General features: G+C 44.0%; 1 protein-coding gene across 1 annotated transcript; it reads left to right on the top strand.

Annotated features, from left to right (window-relative positions):
- snx33 (sorting nexin 33) lies at nucleotides 1–21,937 on the top strand. The gene is made up of 2 exons (XM_041178272.1): nucleotides 1–1,761; nucleotides 21,483–21,937. Exons 1-2 carry the CDS (start codon nucleotides 309–311, stop codon nucleotides 21,734–21,736), a joined length of 1,707 nt encoding a protein of 568 aa, XP_041034206.1. The 5' UTR covers nucleotides 1–308; the 3' UTR covers nucleotides 21,737–21,937.
- Nucleotides 21,938–23,953: the final 2,016 nt, after the last annotated feature.

Genomic DNA, 23,953 nt, shown 5'->3' with positions numbered 1-23,953 from the left:
GTACGAGAGCTCATCACAACAAAGAGGAGTTTGGCCGCGGCCATCGTTTGGGAGATTGCAGGCTCCCGGGGACAGAGCTTGTGCCCGGGAGGACACAAGGAGCGAAGTGCCGAGCTGAGCAATGCACCCGGAGAAGTAGGCGTTCACGGTAGGAGCTGTAGACCGGCCGACACTTCCTTTCCCCGGCTTGAGAGAGCCGAGCTGTAGAGGGTGAGTTGCAGCGACAGCCCGCACCCTTCCAGACCCATCTCCAGCTGCTTAGATACCCAAGGAGATACTGCAATTCTCTTCTACCCTAAGCCTAGATCATGGCTTCCATCAAAGCCAAGGCTCTTTACAGCTTCCAGAGTGAGAACCCCGAGGAGATCAGCATCCAGGAGAATGAGCAGCTGCTGGTTTTTAACGAGAAGTCTCTGGACGGCTGGCTGGAAGGCCAGAATAGTCGGGGGGACAAAGGACTCTTTCCAGCTTCTTATGTGGAAATTCTCAAACCCAGTACACCCTCACCCTCCACTTCCAATTCCTCTTTCACTCACTACTCCAGCCCTGCAAGCTCACCAGGGAATCATTCTGCATTCTACTCCCCGAGTTATGCATCCCCGTACCAACAGGGCAGCTATGAGGAAGATGATGATGATGATTGGGATGACTGGGATGACTCTTCCACAGTGGTTGATGAACCTGGCGTGACCAGTAACACCAATGGGCACAATCACCTCCACCCGTATACAGTATCCCCTTATCCCAGTGTGATTTACAGGCAAAAACCATCCGTGGAAAGGCAGGACAGCACTGCCAGTAGGCTCAGCACTAAAAGTAGTGCCGTGGGCAAGAACTTCAATCGTTTCTCAAGTTTTGTAAGGTCTGGTGGGGAGGCGTTTATCCTGGGTGAGGTACCCTCTGTCTTTAAAACCTCAGAAACCTATTGTGTGGTGATGAGTCCCGATGGGCCTCAGTGGAGCGAGAGCCCTCACCCCTTCACCTGCACCATCGAGGAACCCACCAAGCAAACCAAGTTTAAAGGTATCAAGAGTTACATCTCCTACAAGCTGACCCCTAGTCATACCAACTACCCTGTGTATCGTCGCTACAAACACTTTGACTGGCTACACAACAGGCTGCTGCACAAGTTCTCTGTTATCTCTGTGCCACATCTTCCCGAGAAACAGGCCACAGGCCGATTTGAAGATGATTTCATTGAGAAACGCAAGAGGCGCTTGATTCTGTGGATGGACCACATGACAAGCCACCCGGTGCTCTCCCAATACGAAGGATTCCAACACTTCCTGACTTGCACCGACGACAGGGCTTGGAAACAGGGGAAGAGGCGGATGGAGAAAGATGAGTTGGTCGGCGCCAATTCATTCCTCACCATACAAATTCCACAGGAGCATCAGGATCTTCAGGATGTGGAGGAGAGGGTGGACACGTTTAAAACCTTCTCCAAGAGGATGGATGACAGTGTGCTACAGCTGACCAATGTGGCTACTGATCTCTGCCGCAAACACACTGGGGGCTTCAGGAAGGAATTTCAGAAATTAGGCAATGCATTCAATTCGATAAGTCAGGCATTTGAGTTGGATCAACCACACCTAGCAATCCCTCTAAACAAGGCCATTTCTAACACGGGCAAAACATATGAGGCCATCGGAGAGTTGTTTGCAGAGCAGCCCAAGAATGATCTGTTCCACATGTTGGATACACTTTCCCTCTACCAGGGTTTACTGTCCAATTTCCCAGATATCATTCATGTTCAGAAAGGTAAGCTCACCTCAAAATTAAAGCGGATTATCTCTTTCTTGCTTTATGGCGGGTATCAGATGTAAGATTCATCTCCTCCAATCCTGCAAGATGTACTTGATCTCTGAGATGTTTTAGTTCTCCTTGGTGTGGTCAACCTTTGTTGATTCTCTTGATTTGGGAGCTCACTGCAGATGAGTTTGTTTCAGCTGACAAGTGCCAGATACAAAAAAGAAACAACCTTAACCCTCAATCTTTTTGTTATCTCTCTAGCTCCCATTGGTATATATCTGTTATTTGTACAGGTCAAGGTCTAAGGACGTTCATTGTACTTATAATCTGTGATGATCTTGTCATGTGCAAGGGAGCAAAACAAGACAAGCAAGATAGCTGTACAAACCGAACCTAGGATTATATTGGATAAGCTATACGGACTGAATAGTGAGGATCTGTATGGACTGAAAACTGCGAGTCAAGAGCAGTTGTATAGAAGGAGCAGAGGCACACAGTGAGTGCTGTGCAAACTGACCAGTGTGTTACATTGGAGGAGGTGTATGGACTGGACAACTCATAACATAAAGAGAATAGCACATTAAATGGGTGGAGTTAACTGACTGAATATATGTTGAACAGGAGGAACTGTAAGGGTTTGCTATATCAGAGGAAAAGTTAGGGCTGAGGGAGGCTGTGTGATAACAAGGTAGCTACACATATTGTTTTCAAATTTACTGCACTCATTGCTCCATCTCTGTTCACCAAAGTGAAGAAGATTTGTGCCTTAGGGCCCATTTCAGTGAAACACCCAAATCTTGTCAGTTTTGATCTTCTGTGGAATATATTGAAAAGGGATTTCAATGGAGCTTGAAATTTGAAAATATTTATTGCTGTGTGTGTGGATGTTACCTGCCTTCATCTTCAAGAGAAACAAGCCCTTCCAACTATTAGAGATTGACATATTAGGCCAATTATCTACAGAGTTAGATTAAGTTGTATTATTAAATAAACTGTAGCCCAATCAAATTTGAGCATTTTCAATCCCTTTCCCTCATTTGTGGCATCCATTTACAGCCCGGAAGTGTCGGACAGTGCTGAGATGAAGGTCGGGGGGGTGGGGGGGTGTGTGTGTGTGTGTGTGTGCGTGTGCGTGTGCGTGTTGGGCGGCGGCAGTGTGACAGGTAATGGCAATACAGCTGACACAGAGAGCTCACACTCCTTGATAGGCTGGATTGTTGCACCTTTATGCTTGATGTCCTCTGTTAACAGCACATCATCCAGAGCCTGGGTAGAGCACTGCAGTGCTAGACCATCAGTGTACTGCGTCAGCCATGGATAAACTCATCCAGAGCCTGCGTAGAGCAGTGCAGTGCTACACCATCAGTGTACTGCATCAGCCATGGGGAAACCCATCCAGAGCCTGGGTAAAGCAGTGCAGTGCTAAACCATCAGTATACTGCATCAGCCATGGGTAGATTCTTGCCTTTGAGTCCAAAGGTTGTGGGTTCAAGCCCCACTTCTGGGACTTGAGCAAAAAAATCTATGCTGACACTTCAGCTCACAACCAAGGGAGTGCTGCGCCGTTGGAGGTTCCATTTTTTCAATGAGATGTTGAATGGTGACAAGAAGAAGAACTGAGGAGTCCTCCCTGGTGTCAACTAACGTTACTAAAACATTATCTGGTTATTATCACATTATTATTTGTGGGAGCTTGCTACGCACAATTTGGCTGTTATATTTTCCACATTGCAACAGTGACTACACTTCAAAGTGTGAGCACTTTGGGATATCCTGAGGCTCTGAAATGCGCTATAGAAAATGCAGATCTTTATTTGTTGAGATGGAGAGAGAAACTAGCTGATAAACTCACCTGATCATGGCTGTTCAGCTGTGGGGAGGAACTGAATGGATATTCGGCATCTACTCATGGGGATCAATCCAAAGAAGATGACTTTTCCTGAGCAGATTGTTTTGTTTCTCTGAGTGACAGGTTTTGTGGCATTAGGATGTAAATGTACCTCATCCCTCTACCCCTTAAATGCCCCACCTAACCAGTATCCAGGAAAATAGACAGTTGTGTGGGTGGTGGGAGTATACGGAATCTAAGTTCACAGGAGAATGGAAATGTGGGTGAAACAGACTGATTGTCTCAACAAAACCCAGGCAATAATATGTGTCAATGGTGGAATTGGGGAGTGGTGTTTGAGCTCTCAGAAAATGATTTATCACCTTTGTGCCACACACTCATCACTGCAATAAACCCATGAGCACTTTTCATTTCTGGACAAACTGGTTTGCATGGTTAAACAAAAATGGAACAGTGACAAATGACTGTGACAGAAATAAACGTTCCGTCCTCATCCTTCTCGACCTGTCTGCAGCCTTTGACATGGTTGACTACATTATCCTCCTCCTATGCCATTCCACTGTTGTCCAGCTGGGTGGGACTGCTCTCACCAGGTTCCATTCTTATCTGTCTAATCATAGCCAGAGTATCAGAGTATCACTTTCAATGGCTTCTCTTCCTGCTCCCACACCATTAGTTATGGTGTCCCCCAAGGATCTGTCCTTGGCCCTTCTATTAAACATCCATGTGCTGCCCCTCGGCATCATCCGAAAGTGCAGTGTTAGTTTTCAGATATACACTGATGACACTCAGCTCTACCTCACCAGCACCTCCCTCGGTTTCTCCAGTGTTGCTAAATTATCACACTGCTTATCCCCTATCCAGTACTGGAGGAACAGAAATGTCCTTCAATTAAATATTGGGAAGACTGAAGACGTTGTTGTTAGTCCCCACTCCAAACTCTGTTCCCTAGCTACTGAGTCCATCCCTCTCCCTGGTAACAGTCTGAAACAAGCCAGTCTGTTCACAACCTTGGTGTCACATTTGATCCTGAGATGAGTTTCCAATGCATATCCACACTACCACTAAGACCACTTAGTTCAAACTACTTAACATCACCTGATTCTGCCCCTATCTCAACTCATCTACTGAAATCCTCATCCATGCCTCTGTTACCTCTAAACTTGACTATTCCAATGCACTGTTGGCTGGTCCACCACATTCTACCCTCCATTAACTTGAGGTCATCTAAAACTCTGCTCTGTTTGCGCTAACTCACAGCAAGTCCCATTCCCTTATCACCCCTGTGCTCACTGACCTACGTTGGCTCCCATTTAAGCAACATCTAAATTTCATGCTTGTTTCCAAAACCTTCCATGGCCTCGCTGCTCCCTACCTCTGCAATCTCTTCCCTACCTCGGCAATCTCTTCCCTACCTCTGTAATCTGCTCCAGCCCCACCACAACACTCTTGAGATATCTGTGCTTCCTCAAATTTAATTGCTCCACTATTGGTGGCCATGCCTTTAATTGCTTAGGTCCCAAGCTCTGGAATACCCTCTCTGACCTGTTTGAATAAGCTTTTGGTCACCTATCAATCTCCTAATGATGTCATACTTAGTTTTGTAATACTCCTGTGAAGCATCTTGGGATGTTTCACTGTGCTGAAGGTGCTCTATTAATATAAGTTGTTTTATTTCAGGAGGTGAACCAGCCCTGCTTTCAGTTTCTTGCCCAGTTTTTCTCTGTACTTCAGCTAGGATCTAATCAGTAGCAGCCTTTGCTTGCCTGTATCTCACCTAAGTGAGCCAGGCAGCTCATGACAGGCTACTTGACTGTGAAGGGTATCACACCCTCTCAAAACATCCACTGTATCCCAGTGTATAAGGTAACCTCCAGTACCAGACCCAGTGTTAGAAAAGAACAGACCTACTTCACAAAGCATTGTGTACCAGGGCTAATGTGATGAGCTCCCTCAATTACTCATCTGACCTTGACAGAAAATAAATAACTGCACAAACCAGAAAGGTCCCAAGTTTGATCCCTGATCAGTTACCTGCTCTCAGAGAGCAGCAAACACTCAATGAAACGTAACGCCAGTGTGTGAGGAGGGATATTTAAAACAAGATACAAGCCTCACTGTTGGGTCCTTTGCAAATAACTTTGAAGGAAAGAAACAGTGAGTTAACACGGTGCAAAGTCTAATCTCGGGAAATAGCACAGTGGGCACACGTGCTGAGGAGAGGGAGTCAGATCCCATCATTAACAAAGTGATGTGACCACCATCTGTGATGTGCCACGTTCAAAGAGCAGAGACTGCACTCAGAGACTGGCACTACCAGCGGTTCTTACTGGCCTTGAGTGTTTTTTCAGTCCAGCAATCAAAAGTTTGATCGTTTGTGGAGTGTGACTCATGACGAGGCCAATTCCATAATTGGTGATCTACAGGAGGAGTACTGATAGGAACACTGACTTTCAATCACAGTCTCCTTGACCGGTCTGCCAGCGAAACTCAACGGCAATCTCTGGTTCTATAGATGTTAGTTTGGAGGCAAATTCTTCACTAGCTCCCCTGCTATTATAAATAAATACAAACCATAGAGAGGAAAACAGTGCAGGGCAACAACCAAACCAATGCCAACAAAAAAAGTACTGTTACCTCACAGTCAAGGTGCATTGGGATCTCAGTTGCACCATAGTGTGTTCAGATGTGAAAGGAGTCCCAAATTTCTGAGCCATGAGTTTAGGGACAATCCCCCTACATCAGGATCTTTCCAGGTGATTAGTGAGTTGGTGTGTGTGAACTGAGAATTGTGGTAAATGACCCATACAGTGGCTTATACGATTGGGGAAAGGGGAACAGTACATGAGATGCTGGTGAGTAACATGATGGATGAGGCGGTACACTTGAAGGTCATCATGCTTTGTTACTGATCCCTCAATCCAGAACCCTGATGACAAACACAAAGATGTAAATTAGGTTCAGAATGAAGTAAACATGATAAAATCAGAGGGTCTGAGTCAAACATATTCCTGTTTATTCTTCAAACTTTCCTTTTGATGCGTTATTTTTGCCAAAAGTCTTTTGAAGTTCCTGTAAATGTTGGAGGTAGGAATCAAGGCTTGAGGTAACCACTCGAGCAGCTTGCTGGCTGGGGAAGATTTCTCCTGTCCATTGTCCTGAGATCGAAATGTGTGAACATGTTTGGAAATTCAGCACAACTGATGCCTGGAGGAAATCTTCATGCTGTTTGTCCAGTGGTCATTACACAGTAATGGGAGTTGCTGACTCATTGGACAGATTCCAGGAGATTTCATCAATGATTGCAAACTGTCTCACCCTCACACTCCTGCCATTGGCCAGCTGGCACGAGCCCAATCATCGCACGGCCAATTGGAAAGCCAATCTCTATCACCTGATTGTCAAGTCAAACAACCTTTCTTCCCATCTCAATAATTCCATAAATAATAAACAAAAATTTTCAAAGTAAATGAGAAAGAACATACATTGTTTTTTAATGACCTATGATTTTTCTCCTGGGTTTTGGTTGCAGCAGTGTTCTGGAGATTAATCTTTAATTCCTGGAGTTTCCAAGACAATCCTGGACCAAGTGACCCTTTGGCCATACATTCTCATATCACTGGTCACCTTTAACAATCAGGTTTTTAGTTATATTTTTAAGAACACTGAGTAAAACCTTTTCATGCAGCAAGTGGTTAGGAAATGGAATGTACTGCCTGAGAGTGTGGTGGAGGAAGATTCAATCCTGCATAATTACCTGAAGAGAAAAATTTGCAAGACAATGGGGAAAAGGTGGGAGGGTGGTGGGACTAGCTGAGTTGCTCTTGCAGAGAGAGAGAAAGAGAGCATGGACATGATGGGCAGATTGGCCTCCTGTGCTGTAACCATTCTATGATTTTATAATTTAAAATGTTTTAAGTCCTAAAATAGAATTGTTTCACGCTGCACCCATTCCAGCATCCATCACAGCTCCAGCACTCTCAAGACCTGCAACATAATCGCAGTACGTTCTGCTTGGAACACTTGTCCTAATCAAATAACAGCCATGGCTCACTGATGCACTCTTGCCTCTGAGACAGAGGTCATGGGTTCAAGGACATAATCCAGGCTGACACTCCAATGCAATACTGTGGGAGTGCTGCTTGGACTTCCAGAAGGCCATTGACAAGGTGCCGCACAGGAGGCTGCCCAGTAAGATAAGAGTCCATGGTGTTAGAGGCAAGGTACCAGCATGGGTAGAAGATTGGCTGTCTGGCAGGAGGCAGAGAGTGGGGATAAGGGGGTGCTTCTCAGGATGGTGGCCGGTGACTAGTGGAGTTCCACAGGGGTCAGTGTTGGGACCACAACTTTTCACTTTATACATTAATGATCTAGATGAAGGAACTGAGGGCATCCTGGCTAAGTTTGCAGATGATACAAAGATAGGTGGAGGGACAGGTAGTATTGAGGAGGCAGGGAGGTTGCAGAAGGATTTAGACAGGTTAGGAGAATGGGCAAAGAAATGGCAGATGGAATACAACATGGGGAAGTGTGAGGTCATGCACTTTGGTAGGAAGAATAGAGCCATAGACTATTTCCTAAATGGGGAGAGAATTCAGAAATCTGGAGTGCAAAGGGACTTGGGAGTCCTAGTCCAGGATTCTCTTAAGGTTAACTTGCAGGTTGAGTTGGTAGTTAGGAAGGCAAATGCAATGTTGGCATTTATTTCGAGAGGATTGGAATATAACAGCAGGGATGTGCTGCTGAAGCTTTATAAGGCTCTGGTCAGACCACATTTAGAATATTGTGAGCAATTTTGGGCTCCGTATCTCAGGAAGGATGTGCTGGCTCTGGAGAGGGTCCCGAGGAGGTTCACGAGAATGATCCCAGGAATGAAAGGCTTAACATATGAGGAGCGTTTGAAGACTCTGGGTCTATACTCGATGGAGTTTAGAAGGATGAGGGGGGATCTGATTGAAACTTTCAGAATACTGGAAGGCCTGGATAGAGTGGACGTGGGGAAGATTTTTCCATTAGTAGGAGAGACTAGGACCCGAGGGCACAGCCTCAGTGTAAAGGGAAGACCTTTTAGAACAGAGATGAGGAGAAACTTCTTTAGCCAGAGAGTGGTGAATCTATGGAATTCATTGCCACAGAAGGCTGTGGAGGCCAGGTCATTGAGTGTATTTAAGAGTGAGATAGATAGGTTCTTGATTTGTTAAGGGGATCAAAGGTTACGGGGAGAAGGCGGGAGAATGGGGTTGAGAAACTTATCAGCCATGATTAAATGGTGGAGCAGACTCAATGGGCCAAATGGCCTAATTTCTGCTCCTATGTCTTATGGTCTTATGCTCTGTCAGAGGTACCTTCATTTAAATGAGACTTTGTACTGAGACCTGTCTGCTCCCTCAGGTGGATGTAAAAGATCCTATGGCATTATTTCAAAGAAGAGCAGGGGAATTCTCCCTGGTTTCCTGACCAATATTTATCCCTCCACCAACACCACTAAAATAGGTCAACAGGCCATTATCACATTACTGTTTGTGGGAGCTTGCTGTGTACAAATTCGTTGACATGCTTCCTACATTGCTGCAGTGACTACACTTCAAGAAGTACTTCATCGACTGTAAAGTGCTTTGAGAACCCTGATGCCATGAAAGGCGTAACAGAAATGCAAGTCTTTCTTCTTTCTTAAATGTGAGTTCCAAAGGCAACTGTAGAATGTGTCTGTATATCGGTCGGGTGGGTCTGTATTATCAGTAGGGTGGGGGTCTGTTCCTCAGTCAGGGGCATCTGTGTATCACACTGGGTCTGTATATCAGTCAGTGGTGTCTGTATATCAGTATGTTGGGTCTGTATATCAATTGGGTGGGTTGGTATATCAGTCGGGTAGGTCTGTATATCAGTCGAGTGGTTCTGCATATAAATTCAAGGGTCTCTATGTTAGCTGAGTGAGTCTGTATATTGGTCAGGTGGGTCTGCAAATCAGTTCAGTGGGTTTGCATTCCTGTTGAGTGGGTTTATATGTCTGTCGTGTGGGTTTGTATTCCTGTCGAGCAGGTTTGCATTCCTGACGAGCGGGTTTGCATTCCTTTCGAGCAGGTTTGCATTCCTGTCAAGTGGGTTTGTATTCCTGTCGAGTGGGTTTGCATTCCTGATGAGCGGGTTTGCATTCCTGACGAGCGGGTTTGTATTCCTGTCGAGTGGGTTTGCATTCCTGATGAGCGGGTTTATATTCCTGTCGAACGGGTTTTCCTTCCTGTCGAGCGGGTTTTCCTTCCTGTCGAGCGGGTTTGCATTCCTGACGAACGGGTTTATATTCCTGTCGAACGGGTTTTCCTTCCTGTCGAGCGGGTTTTCCTTCCTAATGAGCGGGTTTGCATTCCTGTCGAGCGGGTTTATATTCCTGTCGAACGGGTTTTCCTTCCTGTTGAACGGGTTTTCCTTCCTGTCGAACGGGTTTTCCTTCCTGACGAGCGGGTTTGCATTCCTGACGAGCGGGTTTGCATTCTTGACGAGCGGGTTTGCATTCCTGACGAGCGGGCTTGCATTCCTGTCGGGCGGGTTTGTATTCCTGTCAAATGGATTTGTATATCTGTCGAATGGGCTTGTATTCCTAGAGCGGGTTTACATTTCTGTAGGACAGGTTTTTCCAGTCCAAGGAAGAAATTCATTTTCAGATGCAAAATGAAGTCTGGAGGTTAGACCATAAGACGTAGAAGCAGAAATAGGCCATTCGGCCCATCAAGTCTGCTCCGCCATTCAATGAGATCATGGTTGATCTGATAATCCTCAACTCCACTTTCCTGCCTTTTCACCATAACCCTTGATTACCGATTAAAAATCTGTCTATCTCAGCCTTGAATATACTTAATGACCCAGCCTCTACAGCCCTCTGCGGTAAAGAATTCCACAGATTGACTACCTTCTGAGAAAAGAAATTCCTTCTCGTCTCTGTTTTAAGTGGACAACCCCTTACTCTGAGATTATGCCCTCTGGTCCTAGACTCTCCCACAAGGGGAAACAACCTTTCAGCATCTACCCTGTCAAGCCCCCTAAGAATCTTATATGTTTCAAAAAGATCACCTTTCATTCTTCTAAACTCCAATGAGTACAGGCCCAACCTACTCAATCTCTCCTCAAAAGAAAATCCCTCCATACCCAGGATCAATCTTGCGAACCTTCTCTGGACTGCCTCCAATGCCAGTATATCTTTCCTTAGATAAGGAGACCAAAACTGTTCACAGTATTCTAGATGCAGTCTAATTAGTGCCTTGTATAGTTTTAGCAAGACTTCCCTATTTTTATACTCCATTCCCTTTGAAATAAAGGCCAACGTTCCATTTGCCTTCCCTATTACCTGATGAACTTGTGTGCTAGCTCTTTGGGATTCATGCACGAGGACCCCCAAATCCCTCTGTGCTGCAGCTTTCTTCAGTCTTTCTCCATCTAAATAATATTTAGCTGCACTATTCTTTCTATGTCATCCTCACCACTTGCCTTTCCACCTATTTTTGTGTCATCCACAAATTTGGTGATAGTACATTAATTTCCCTCATCCAATTCATTAATTTATATTGTAAATAACTGTGGCCCCAGCACTGATCCCTGTGGCACTCCACTAGTAACAGGTTGCTATCCTGCAAATGCCCCCTATATCCCAACTCTCTGTCTTCTATTAGTTAGCCAGTCCTCTATCCATGCTAATATACAACACCCAACACCATGGGCTCTTATCTTATGTGTGGTACCTTATCAAACACCTTTTGGAAATCCAAAAATATTACATCTACTGGTTCCCCTTTATCTATCCTGCTTGTTACCTCCTCAGATCATTCTAATAAATTTGTCAGACATGATTTCCCCTTCATGAAGCCATGCTGACTCTGCGTGATTAGATTACACATTTCTAAATGCTCTGCTATTACATCCTTTCTAATAGACTCCAACATTTTCCCACTGACAGATGTTAAGTTAACTGGCCTATAGTTACCTGTTTTTTGTCTCCCTCCCTTTTTGAATAAGGGTGTTACACTGGCAGGTTTCCAATCCTGTGGAACTTTTCCAGAATCTAAGGATTCTTGGAAGGTTACTACCAGTGCATCCACTATCTCTGCAGCTATTTCTTTTAATATCCTACGATGCAACCCATCAGGTCCAAGTGACTTATCGGCCTTTAGCTTCCCTAGTACTTTTTCTCTAGTGATAGTTATTATATTTATTTCCTCCCCCCTGCTTTTGCCCCATGATTATTTAGTATTTTTGGAATGCTATTAGTGTCTTCAACCATGAAGACTGATGCAAAGTATTTATTCAATTCCTCTGCCGTTTCCTGGTTCCCCATTATTATTTCCCCAGCCTCATTCTCTAAGGGGCCTATGTTCACTTTGGCCTTTCTCTCCCTTTTTATATACTTAAAGAAGCTCTTACTGTCTGTTTTTATATTACTTGCTAGTTTACCCTCAAAGTTTATTTTCTCCCTCTTTATTATTTTTTTGGTCATCTTTTGTTGGTTTTTAAAATTTTCCCAATCCTCTGGCTTACCACTAATTTTTGCTACAGTGTATGTTTTTTCTTTCACTTTGATACAATCCTTAACTTCCTTGGTTAACCATGGTTGGTTTATCTCCTTCCTACAATCCTTCTTCCTTATTGGGATATATCTTTGTTGTGAATCATGAACTATTTTCTTAAACGTCTGCCATTGTTCATCAATCGTCTTTTCTGCTAAACTCCTTTCCCAGCCCACTGCAGCCAACTCTGCCCTCATTCTTTTGTGAATACTCTTATTTAAGTTTAGCACAGATGTTTCCACACAAAGTTTCTCACTCTCAAACTGAATGCTAAATTCCACCATGTTATGGTCACTGTTTCCTAGGGGATCTTTTACTCTGAGATCATTTATTAAACCTGCCTGGTTCTGGAAGGTGTATGGAAGCTTCTGAAAATTCACATCTGAGGAAACTGATGCTCACCTGAAAGGCTCCATTCACACCTTGCAGTCCTGGTGGCTTTGAATCAAGCATTAGAACATATCGACTGAGTATTGAAGTGAGAAAGTCTGTAAAAGGGAAGTTGCCAAAGGGTGAATGAGCTGTTTAGCAAATATTTGCTGGCAGTATAGAGGAATTGGTGTAAGAGCAGCACACCCAGCCAAAGGTCACTCTTTGCTGGCAAGTTGGCGGAACAATTTATTAAAGGGATTGTAACTATCTGTATCGGCTGCTGAAATCAGCCAGCACAATGGATTAACTTTCTTTTCTTTGTTGCACTTCTAAACTCATTTGAATCCAGCCTACTGATGCTGTGGCAGTTTTGGTAACCTAACCCATGGAATCATATGGAATACTAGCTTTACATGCCATCCAGTATTAATCTCCATTGACTTCATCGTAGAGTACAATTAGATGGGGTGTTACACTGACATTGTTCCTAATCCCACTAGTTCTCGGTTTAGGTTAACATTTCTCCCTGCATTTCAATGTGAATTGATTGTACTGCTCTGTGATTGGCTTCTGCTATCCTACCCCACCTTTCTTTCCCTCCTCACCAAACTCATCAGCAGAATCTTGGCAGCAGTGCCTCAACCTACATGATGATAGAATGGGGAGGACTGGAACACCACGTACCCAGAGAGGGAATTGAGTGTGACTGCCAGTATAAACTAGGGTTGAACCCTGGTTTCTGGACTTTAGTTGAGCAACAACCTCTTGGTCTGTTTTAAACTGAACAGAAAGCAGCTACTTTCAGAATTCACCAGCAAATTATCATCGGTCCCAAAGCTGGTGTTTAAACAGTTACATTAATTCTAACTCCATTCCATCAAAGATAGCCTTAGCCCATCTGCTGCTGAAGCCTCACTCATCCCGTTTTTCTGCCCTTAAACATGACTATAACAATGCTTTCCAGATGACCTTCCATCCTCAACCTTCCATGAACATAAGCTTGGATTGTGTTATTTTCTATTTTCCTCAATTAACCTTTATGGTAGCAAGTACCACATTCTCACCTGTCTCCATGTGAAGAAGTTTCTCCTGAATTCCCTATTGGATCCCAGTGTTCCCATTACCTGATGTTACAAGGACTAAGGGACACAATTTAAGGTTTTGAGCAAGAGATGCGGGGGGAGTGTGAGGAAGAACACCATTTTTCCCAGTGAATGGGAATGGCCTGGAACTTGTTGCCTATGAGGATGCTGGATGCTGAGACGATCTAACATTTCAAAAGTAAACTGGATGGGCACTTGAGGGAAATAAATTTACAGGGTATGAGGATAGAGCAAGTGAATGGGACTGATTAGATTGCTCTACAGAGAGCCAGCATGGGCTCAATGGGCCAAATGGCCTCTTATGTGCCTTTACGTCTCTGGATTTATTGGTCACTATCTTATATTTATGGCCCCTAGTTCTGCTCTCATCCCTATGTGGAAATATCCTCTCTATGTCTATCCTATCAAACCCCTCATTATCATAAAGATCTCTATCAGGTTGCCCCTCAGTCTTTTTTCTAGAGAAAAGAGGCCCAGCCTGCTCAATCTTTCCTGATAGGTATAACCTCTCAATCCTGGCATGGATCTAGAATTTTTTTTTGCAATTTCAGTAATGCCTCTGTCTTTATTCTCTTTATAATTCTTTTTTAAAATGGAGACCAGAAGTAAGCATAGTATCCAACCAGCACTTAACAGTTAAGAATTATTGCAGGCAAGAAGATAGATAAATTAGGGAGAAGGCTCCAGAAAGAAACCGGAAGGCAGGCATGAGACAGGGAAATTAATCCTTTCATCGTACATCAGTAGCCAAAGGTATATCCAGGTCATGTCTGATGTGGAGGAAAGGGAGGTGGAAGAGGCCAATTGAAGAGCAGCGTCCTTGGACAGTAGAGGAAAATACTGAGACCACAGCTCAGGGCAAGGAGTCATGGTCACAATACACCTATACAACATGCATTATTCTTCTCATGCCTGACTTCTGTTTGAAAATTAACACTGAAATTCAAGTGTGCATGACTGGCTTGGGTTTCTGATCCAGTTACTGGCTCCTTTGTCTCAGATCACTGGAGCTGAGCTCTTGCCTTAACTTGGTGTCTGAGGGAGGGAGGCTTGGTCTGTGTATAGGCTTTTATGCCAAGTATGAATATATGTTTGTTCTAAAAACAGAAAATGCTGGAAAAACTCAGCAGGTCTGCTGAGGTTTTCCAGCATTTTCTGTTTTATTTCAGATTTCCAGCATCTGCAGCATTTTGTTTTTATCTATATGCTTGTTTTGTCGAGGTGTGGGAGAATATTGGGGGGGGGGTGATGTGTGTGCGCGTGTGTGTGTGTGGATGGGTGTGAGTGAAAGTGACTCTGTGTGAGTGAGAATGTGTGGGTGTGTGTCAGTGCATGAGTGTGTGTGAGAATGAGTGAGGATGGCTGTGAGTGAGTGAGTGAAAGTGAGGGTGCACATAGTGACCAACAGGCATTCACTCTCTCACATTCATTCTCACACTTGCTCTCTCATGAATTCTCTCTCACACTATTTCACATACCACATTAACCACAATAAGTTAAAGGAATCTGCCCTAATGGTGATAAAAGGTAAAGGGCAAGTGAGTAGGACCAGCTGAATAGCTCTAGCAGTGAGCCAGCACAGACCTGACTGGCCAAATGGCCTCTGCCTTTGCTGTAACCACCCGATGACTCAAATTATTTATCTGCCTGGGAATAGTTCTGTGCTGGAGAACTAAAATGAAATGTGCAGTTTTCAGCACTATCACTGTACAGAGGATATCTGAAACCTTCGGTCTGTCCGCAAGCATGACCCAGACCTCCCTGTCGCTTGCCATTTCAACACACCATCCTGCTGTCATGCCCACATGTCCGTCCTTGGCCTGCTGCATTGTTCCAGTGAAGCTCAACGCAAACTGAAGGGACAGCACCTCATCTTCCAATTAGGCACTTTACTGCCTTCCGGACATAACATTGAGTTCAACAACTTCAGGTCATGAACTCTCTCCTCCATCCTCACCCCTTTTTGATCCCCTTTTTCCAAATATTTATTTTTTAAGTTTTATGTATTTTTCCCATCTATTTCTATTATTATTATTTTTTGAATGTATTTCCATTTATTGTTTTATCCCCACCTTTTAGCCCATTTTGATCTTTTCTCCCACACTGTCCCCTCCCCCCAATCCACTCCCACTAGGGCCATCAGTCACTTGCTCATCCTGCTTTCTACTCTTAATGTCAGCATTAGCACCTCCTTTAGCCAGTATCACCACCATCAACACCCCTTCGACCTTTTGTTTCTGACATCTTTCACAATCTCTCCTTTGCCTCCACCTTTAACTAGCCTTCTATCCAGCTTCACCTGTTCCATTCCCCCCTTAACCAATATATACTTCACCACATTTTTCTTTTTAGTTCCGAAGAAAAGTCATACGGACTCGAAACATTACCTCTGTCTTTCTCTCCACAGATGCTGTCAGATCTGCTGAGTTTTTCCAGCAATTTTTGTTTTTGTTTCTGAAACTATATGCAGCCAATATGAGCAAAACCAGATCGTGTAAGCATGATGTAAGAGGAACAATGTAATCTCTTTTTAGTAAGGTTGGTTGATGAATAAATATTGGCCAGGACTAGGTAAAACCCTGCTGCTCCTATTCAAATTAGTGCCATCTTTAATGTCCAGCTGAGAGGACACCAGAGCCTTGGTTTAATGCCTCGACTGAAAGACAGCACCTGCAACAATGCAGGAATCCTTCAGTACTAATCCTCCAACAGTGCAACTCTCCCTCGGTGCTGACCCGCTGACAGTGTAGCACTCCCTCGGTGCTGACCCACTGACAGTGCAGCGCTCCCTTGGCACTGGCCCTCCGACAGTGCAGCACTCCCTCGGCGCTGATCCTCCGACAGTACTGAGGTCCCTCAGTACTGATCCTCTGACAGTGCAGTACTGAGAGAATCAGCCTGGATTCTGGACTCAAGTCTTGAACCCATGACTTCATAAAAAGGAGAGAGTGCTGTGTATTGAGTGACATTAATGATGTTTGTGCAGACTGGTTACATTCTGATCAGGGCTTTTAGAATATAAAACATTTGTGTTTGTTTTGCTTTTGTTATAATATCACTGAGTCACAATTTTTGTAATTGGATTGTAAACAGATTAATCCTTGTGGGAATTTTGCTGCATTTCCAGTTCCTGATCATATTGTGGAATGTGGTGGTATTCTGCAGAGAACCCCAAATTCATGAATAGTTTAGCTCCACATCGACCCAGGTTTCTCAGAAACTGCTGGCAAGATGCACTTAGCCTTTACTGAGCTTTGTTCACTGGTTGTTTTGCCCTGGCACAGGGACAGATATTTCATGCTGGCAAAGGAGGTTCAATTCCCAGGAAGAAGTAAAATGAAGCAGTTAGAAGAAGGAAAAGAAGAACAAATGAAACTTTCTCACTCAAAGAAGAGAAGAGTTTCCAGTTATATAGCACTCAGTATATCCCAAAGTGTTTCACAGCCAATGAAATGCAATTGAAGTTCACTGTGTTCTCTAGGTAGTTGGGGTTGAGGGATACAGGGAGTAGGTGAGGAGTATGGAATGAAGTGGGGATGAGGGACATGGGAAGATTTGGGGATGAGGGTACAATGATAAGGTCACCAAGTTTACAAACTAATGTTGCTTCTCTCAGACTTTCCTTCTTTCTCTCAATGTGACAAAAATTTCAGGAGAACAAAAAGTGGCGAACAATATTTTTAGTTTTAACTGGCCATTAAAATATTCTTTTAATTGTAATATTCTTTAATACAGCTCCTCAGCCCCTTCCATTCTGGCAATGGGAGAAGGGGCAGTCTATAGGAAAGGGGGAGAGATGGTGCTGCAGTTAGGGTCAGTAACCATTTGTAATGTTATGAAAACCAGACTGTCCTTTCCCTGAGGCCGACAGAAGCTTTCTTCAGTTTCCTGTCTCATTGTTTATGCTGAGCTGCTTCATGGGGAATGGCTGTCATCCAGAAGTGCATTTTTCCAAAGCTTTAGGCTTGTCCTCTCTCCCTGGGAAATGCTCATTCTGCTCTCTCACTACAATCATACTGACATTTTTATCTGCTTAGTAACATCCATGTGCGAAGGAAAGCTTATTTTGAATTAAATTTGATTGATCTCTTTCCCATTCATTCATTTTCATTCTGTCATTTATTTTCTCTCCTTTCGATTCCTAACTTTTCATATTCCTCTCTTTCTGTTAATTTTGTTTGAATTCTCCCACCCTCCTTTTTGTCACAGTGGAGTATTGCTGAAAAACAGAAAAGGCCAGACTCAAATCTGAGGGTAAGATGGCTGAAAACATTTTGTTAAGTGGTTACCTGATGGTTCTGTGGATAAAGCCTGACGTGTGGTGAAGTGTGGGAGCATGCAGACTGTGAGGGCGCCAGGTTGGTTCCTGGGTCAGGGCTGAATTAGTTATTTGTGGTCAGTGCAGATAGTAAGAGTGCTCTTATTGCAGTGATCTCATTTGTGCTGAACGTTCTGGCTTGAATAAGTCTGACCAAAAGGTGACCTTAATTGCTGGTGTTCACATCTATTGATCTGTTCCTGTAAAGCAGTTTCATACAGCACAGATGGAGGCCATTCAGCCCATCTTGCCTTTGCTGACTCTTTAAAGAGCAGTCTAATTAGTTCCAAACTTTCCCATAGCCCTGAAAATCTTTCAATTCCAGTTCCTTTGTGAAAGCTCCTATTGCATCTGCCTCCACTGCCCATTCAGGCAGCACATTCCAGATTGTAACTCACTGCAAAAGAAATCTCCTCACCGCCCCCCTCTGATCCTATTGCTGATTACCTTAAATCTATGTCCTTCTGGTTACTGACCCTAGAAACAGTTTTTCCCTACCTGCCCTATGAAAACCCTTCATAATTACTTTCAGAGAGGTTTAAATTTAATTTTTATTTGGTGTGATCTGGGCTTAATGTGATTTTTAAGTTATCCTCCCGTGACCTCTATTAAAGGCCCCTGCGAAACAAGAATTGATTTGGGATATATCATTTTCTGAAGTCACTCCAAAGATCTCTGGCAGCCATTAGTGTCTCGGAATCCAGAGTCAGAAGCTGTTTGACTTGGCTTCAGTTATTAACCTTTTGTTGACTGTTTTCCTGTTGCTAGGTTAATGGATGTGGGAGGACTTCAAGCTCACATCCTATTACCGAATCATATGGATTGTGGGAGTGGCAATTAGGATTGGTCCAAGGGTGAATAATTGGTTTATCTTGTATGCTTATAGAAGCATCATTGAAAGATCTAGTCAAATGCAACAGTTAAACACCACTGACAGGCCTCGTCTGATGTAACTATTGAAATGTCATTATGAGCCCGGGTCTAAACTTACTATTTTAACCACAAACCAGAGGTGACAATGGAAATACTACTAGTTACTGAACCATATCTAGCTGTGCCATTTTTATGGTGGACTAAACTATACTTCCTGCCAGTGGTGTTTCCATAGTTACACTGTTCCAGGGTTCATATGGAAATGCCATTGGCAAGAGAGCTCGTTCACATAGCTATGGAAACACTACTGACAGGAGCTTTAGTGTAAGAGGAGCTGCTTGATAGAAAAGTCTCTATACAGTTAGGCAATTTGATTCAGAATCCTTCTGGTGCTGTTTATATGTTAGTTAACACACAGGATTGGACCTGTTCTTCATCACCCTGCTTGGCTGTTTGAACCCTCGCTGGCTGTGTAAGCATTGAGGTTCATTAACCATTCATAGAAATACAGGGAACAGGAGTGGGCCATTCGGCCCTTCGAGCCTGCTCCCGCCATTCAATATGATCATGGCTGATCCTCTATCTCAACGCCGTACTCCCACTCTCTCCCCTTGCCCCTTGACGCTTTTAGAGTCCAGAAATCTATTTCCTTAAATATATTCAGTGATTTGGCCTCCACAGCCTTTTGTGGTAGAGAATCCCATAGGTTCATCACCCTCTGAGTGAAGATCTTTCTCCTCATCTCAGTCCTAAATGGCTTACCCTGTATCCTGAGACCGTGAACCCTTGTTCTAGATACCCTGGCCAGAGGAAATATCATCCCTGCATCCAGCCCATCCAGTCCTGTCAGAATTTTAGATGTTTCAATGAGATCTCCTCTCATTCTTCTAAATTCCAGTGAATACAGGCCTAATCGGCCCAATCTTTCCTCATACCACAATCCCGCCATCCCAGGAATCAGTCTGGTGAACCCTTGCTGCACTCCCTCAATGGCAAGTATATCCTTTCTTAGGTAAGGAGACCAAAACACTACTCCAGGTGTGGCCTCACTAAGGCCCTGTATAACTGCAGTAGATAATCTTTGCTCCTGTGCTCAAGTCCTCTCACAATGAAAGCCAACATACCATTTGCCTTCTTAACTGCCTGTTAAACAGAAGTTAAACTAATTCCTCATACATGACTTGTACTTAAATTAAATTCTTTAACAGTTTAAAATATAGAAAATCTCATTAAAGTTCATCTGCTTAGAAGCAAAATAACTTTTCAGCCAGTTAAGACGTGCTGGAATATCATAATTTGTAGTTGATTGTATAACACAAAGGCCAACAGTCATGCATTTACTTATAGATTAAAATTTGTATATTTACCAGGTCAAAGGTGAAAAGTGATGTACTTTATGGGTCAAAAGATCTAAACTTTTTTTATTGCGTATGTAACTGTTGATGATAGAGGGTTGATGGATCAGGGCTGGTTATTGTGGGGACAAATGATGCAGGTATTTAATAGTTTGTTTCTCCCTATTGGACTCCTGTAACTGGCTGATCCAGTCACCATGTTGCCGCAGTAATGGCTTTGCCCTGTGGGAGGTGCTGTGTTTGCAGCGCAAATTGTTCGTATTGGTTAAAACTCCAATTAAAGAGACTTCCCTGGAGCTTTAGTGTAAAGCTGAGATATGTATAGACCAGAACTAGATTACAAGTAATGATCAGGTTACAAAAGCAAAAATTGCTGGAAAAACTCAGCTGGTCTAACAGCATCTGTGGAGAGAAAGACAGTGTTAACGTTTCGAGTCCGTATGACTTCTTCAAAGGAAGGGTCCAGTGAAGGCTCAGTTCTGTTGCTGCCAATGTTCAAATTGCTGACCAACAAATAGCTCTCGGCTGGTGCATGAAGAATTGTCACTTCACTGAGGTACAGGAGGGATGCTGGTGCCCAAGAAATTGAATTCTAGCAGGAAATAAGGATTTGTAATAATAAAGCACTGGTCACCAACTCAGCATGTTGTAAAGGGCTCCACAACCACTGAATTACATTTGAAGTATAGGTGCTGTTGTAAGTTGCAGCCAATTTGTGCACAGCAAGCTCCCACAAACTCTAATGTGATAATGACTAGATAATGTCTTTTAATGATAATGGTTGAAGCCAGGATGTCAAGGAGAACTTCTTTAGAATAATGCTGGAAGATCTTTTAAGTGACAGTGCAGATGGTCCTTGGTTTCATGTCTCATCCGAAAGATGTCATCTCTGTCAGTGCAGTACTCCCTCAATATTGCACTGGGATTGTCAGCCTGGATTTTATGCTAACGTCTCTGGAGTGAGAGCTGAATCCCTAACCATATGACTCAGAGGCAAGAGAGCCACCTGATGAACCTCAGCTGTCACCACTTCAAGAAAGGGGAAGGAGCTGGAGGTACAAAAAAAATCAAACTGCCACTTAAATGTTGGAATCAGTAGATTTCAGTTGGGCTGTGGTGATATTGTTGCTTTGGAACTCAGATACTTCTGTCCTTTTGTATGTTTAAAACAATAAAAGTTTCTTAAGCGATTTTGATATATGGTAAAAAATAAAAATCAAGAATTCAAAGGAATCCATGTTGAGGGGGGGAGGGTGTAAAGTGGGAGCTGAATGCTAACTGATGGATGTGTGTATGTGTTGGTAACAGGTGCCTTTGCCAAGGTGAAAGATAGCCAGAGGATGAGCGATGAAGGAAAAATGGATCAGGAGCAGGTGGACGGGATAAAGAGGCGATGTCGGGTGGTGGGATTCGCTCTACAAGCTGAGATGAACCATTTCCACAAGCGCAGAATCATAGATTTCAAACGCATGATGCAGTCTTACCTCCAGCAACAGATCCTCTTCTATCAGAGAATCGGCCAGCAACTGGAGCAGACTCTGCACTTGTATGACACATTGTAATAAAGCCCCCAGCACCCCCTTTCCACCTCCCCATCCCTCACTCCCCTTCCACCTCCCCACTCACCCTACCAACTCCTTGAAATTCTGACAGATTCTACAGGAATAGGCTGCTGAAACTCCCCCAATCCCCTTGACTCTTCCCCCAACCCCCTCAACCCTTCCCCCAACCCCCTCGACCCTTCCCCCAACCCTCTCGACCCTTCCCCCCAATCCCCTCGACGCTTTCCCCCAATCCCCTCGACCCTTTCCCCCAATCCCCTCGACCCTTCCCCCCAATCCCCTCGACCCTTCCCCCAATCCCCTCGACCCTTTCCCCCAATCCCCTCGACCCTTTCCCCCAATCCCCTCGACCCTTCCCCCCAATCCCCTCGACCCTTCCCCCAATCCCCTCGACCCTTTCCCCCAATCCCCTCGACCCTTTCCCCCAATCCCCTCGACCCTTTCCCCCAATCCCCTCGACCCTTCCCCCAATCCCCTCGACCCTTCCCCCAATCCCCTCAACCCTTCCCCCCAACCCTCTCGACCCTTCCCCCCAACCCTCTCGACCCTTCCCCCCAATCCCCTCAACCCTTTCCCCCAATCCCCTCGACCCTTTCCCCCAATCCCCTCGACCCTTTCCCCATTCAGCTTCAACACCATAACAGATACAGTCACTACTCAGAAGGAGCTGCGACACTAGAGACCAAATTCAGTGTGAACCGAGTTCCGATGTATAAGAAGATCACTTTGCCTCTCAGCATCACCACTGCAAGTATGGATAACTCAGAGCTGTTTACACATTGTGCTTCAAGAACCAGTTCAGAGTGTATTGTTCACCAGTACCACCTTCTGTATGTTACCGGGACATCTTTGATTGCTGGGGAGCACATGACCAACCAGGGCAGGTGGCAAGATTCTGCTAAACCTCATGTGATTCTATCTAGAATCCAGATTTCTTTCAGGAGACCTCCAAGCAGGAACAATCACACTGACTGTGGGTGGTTTTATCTTTGACACTTATAGGAGATTGCATTTCCTGAAAATGAGGGACACAAGCATTATTTCAGATGCAGGTCACTTCTTCCAGTTCCCAAGGTTTACATTAATTTTCTGGCAGAGAGGATATGGCTTCACCTGACAACCTCAATCAAAGCTTGCTCTCAGTCTCTGATTGTGGCAGTTGTGGGATGTCATTATACAATGTTTTAACTGTTGTGATAGTTAATCCTTTCCATTACAGGGATGTGCAGGAAGACCTGTGCATATAGAGGAGCCTTTAGCTTTACAGGTAGGATGTGAACTGTGGTAGAGTATTTTGTTAGAAATTGCTAGGCTAGAAACCTTTGGATTATTGGATTGACAAACCCGTGTTTGAGAATGTTGGGTATGTTTTTGCTGGGATTATGGGATTGACTTTTAGCCATATAATTGGAAAATGGTAACTGAATGACAGTACTGAAAGCAAAGAGAGCACGAGAAAGTGAGAGAGGAATGGAAGTCACTGCAGGATGCATGAGAAGAGGAGGCGATGAAGACAGAGTGTGAGTAATGAGAGTCTACGATAGGTAAAGGGGCACATTTACACTCCTCCAAACCAGTCCCTGCTGAAAGTTGTCACTGTGACTTAGCCTGTAGTTGTGATGTGCCAATAACCTTGCTCCTGGTGTGCTGAACTGTTCAAGGAGTACACTGCACTTTAGATTGTATTCTCTAAAACTCTTTCACTGCAATGTTATTCAGAGCTGTATATCATTCTTCAGTTGTACACTGATAATCAGATCTGGTTATAAAACAGTGATATATCTGCAATATTTAATATTCTCAATATAAAAGATTGCATAATGGTAACCATATATGATAATCAATATGTGTGGAATGTTACAGAATGACTGAGACTGAGACAGTGTGATTAAGAGAGGCAGGCTGCTGTTAGTACAGGTACTGTGTGCTGTACTTAGTCAAGATGTATGTGGCTTCATCAGAAATATCCAGACTCACGATTTGAGAAGTAATGGTGACATCAAAGTAGAAACAAATCTCTATGTAAATGTTGAAGATGTGGGGATGAGTGTAAAGTAACATTGCTGTTCTCAGCCGGAGTTAGACAGTGATGTAAACACCATTGCTTCACATCTCCAAACATAAAGCCTAGCATTATTAACTTTACAATTCATGTCATTTCTATCAGTCCTTCACATCCCCTCCTCTCTCTACTTTTGGAGGGGCTTAGTAGGGACT

This window comes from Carcharodon carcharias, chromosome 32, assembly GCF_017639515.1.
Source record: "Carcharodon carcharias isolate sCarCar2 chromosome 32, sCarCar2.pri, whole genome shotgun sequence".
NCBI classification, from domain to species: domain Eukaryota; kingdom Metazoa; phylum Chordata; class Chondrichthyes; order Lamniformes; family Lamnidae; genus Carcharodon; species Carcharodon carcharias.
Note: the sequence above shows the minus strand (reverse complement) of the source record. Positions and strands in the feature narration are given on the sequence as shown.

Excerpts from the sequence above, each read along its gene's own strand:
- snx33 (XM_041178272.1), top strand. The coding sequence starts at position 309 with ATGGCTTCCATCAAAGCCAAGGCTCTTTACAGCTTCCAGAGTGAGAAC. Across the intron at positions 1,762-21,482 it reads TATCATTCATGTTCAGAAAG|GTGCCTTTGCCAAGGTGAAA; the intron begins GTAAGCTCACCT and ends TGTTGGTAACAG.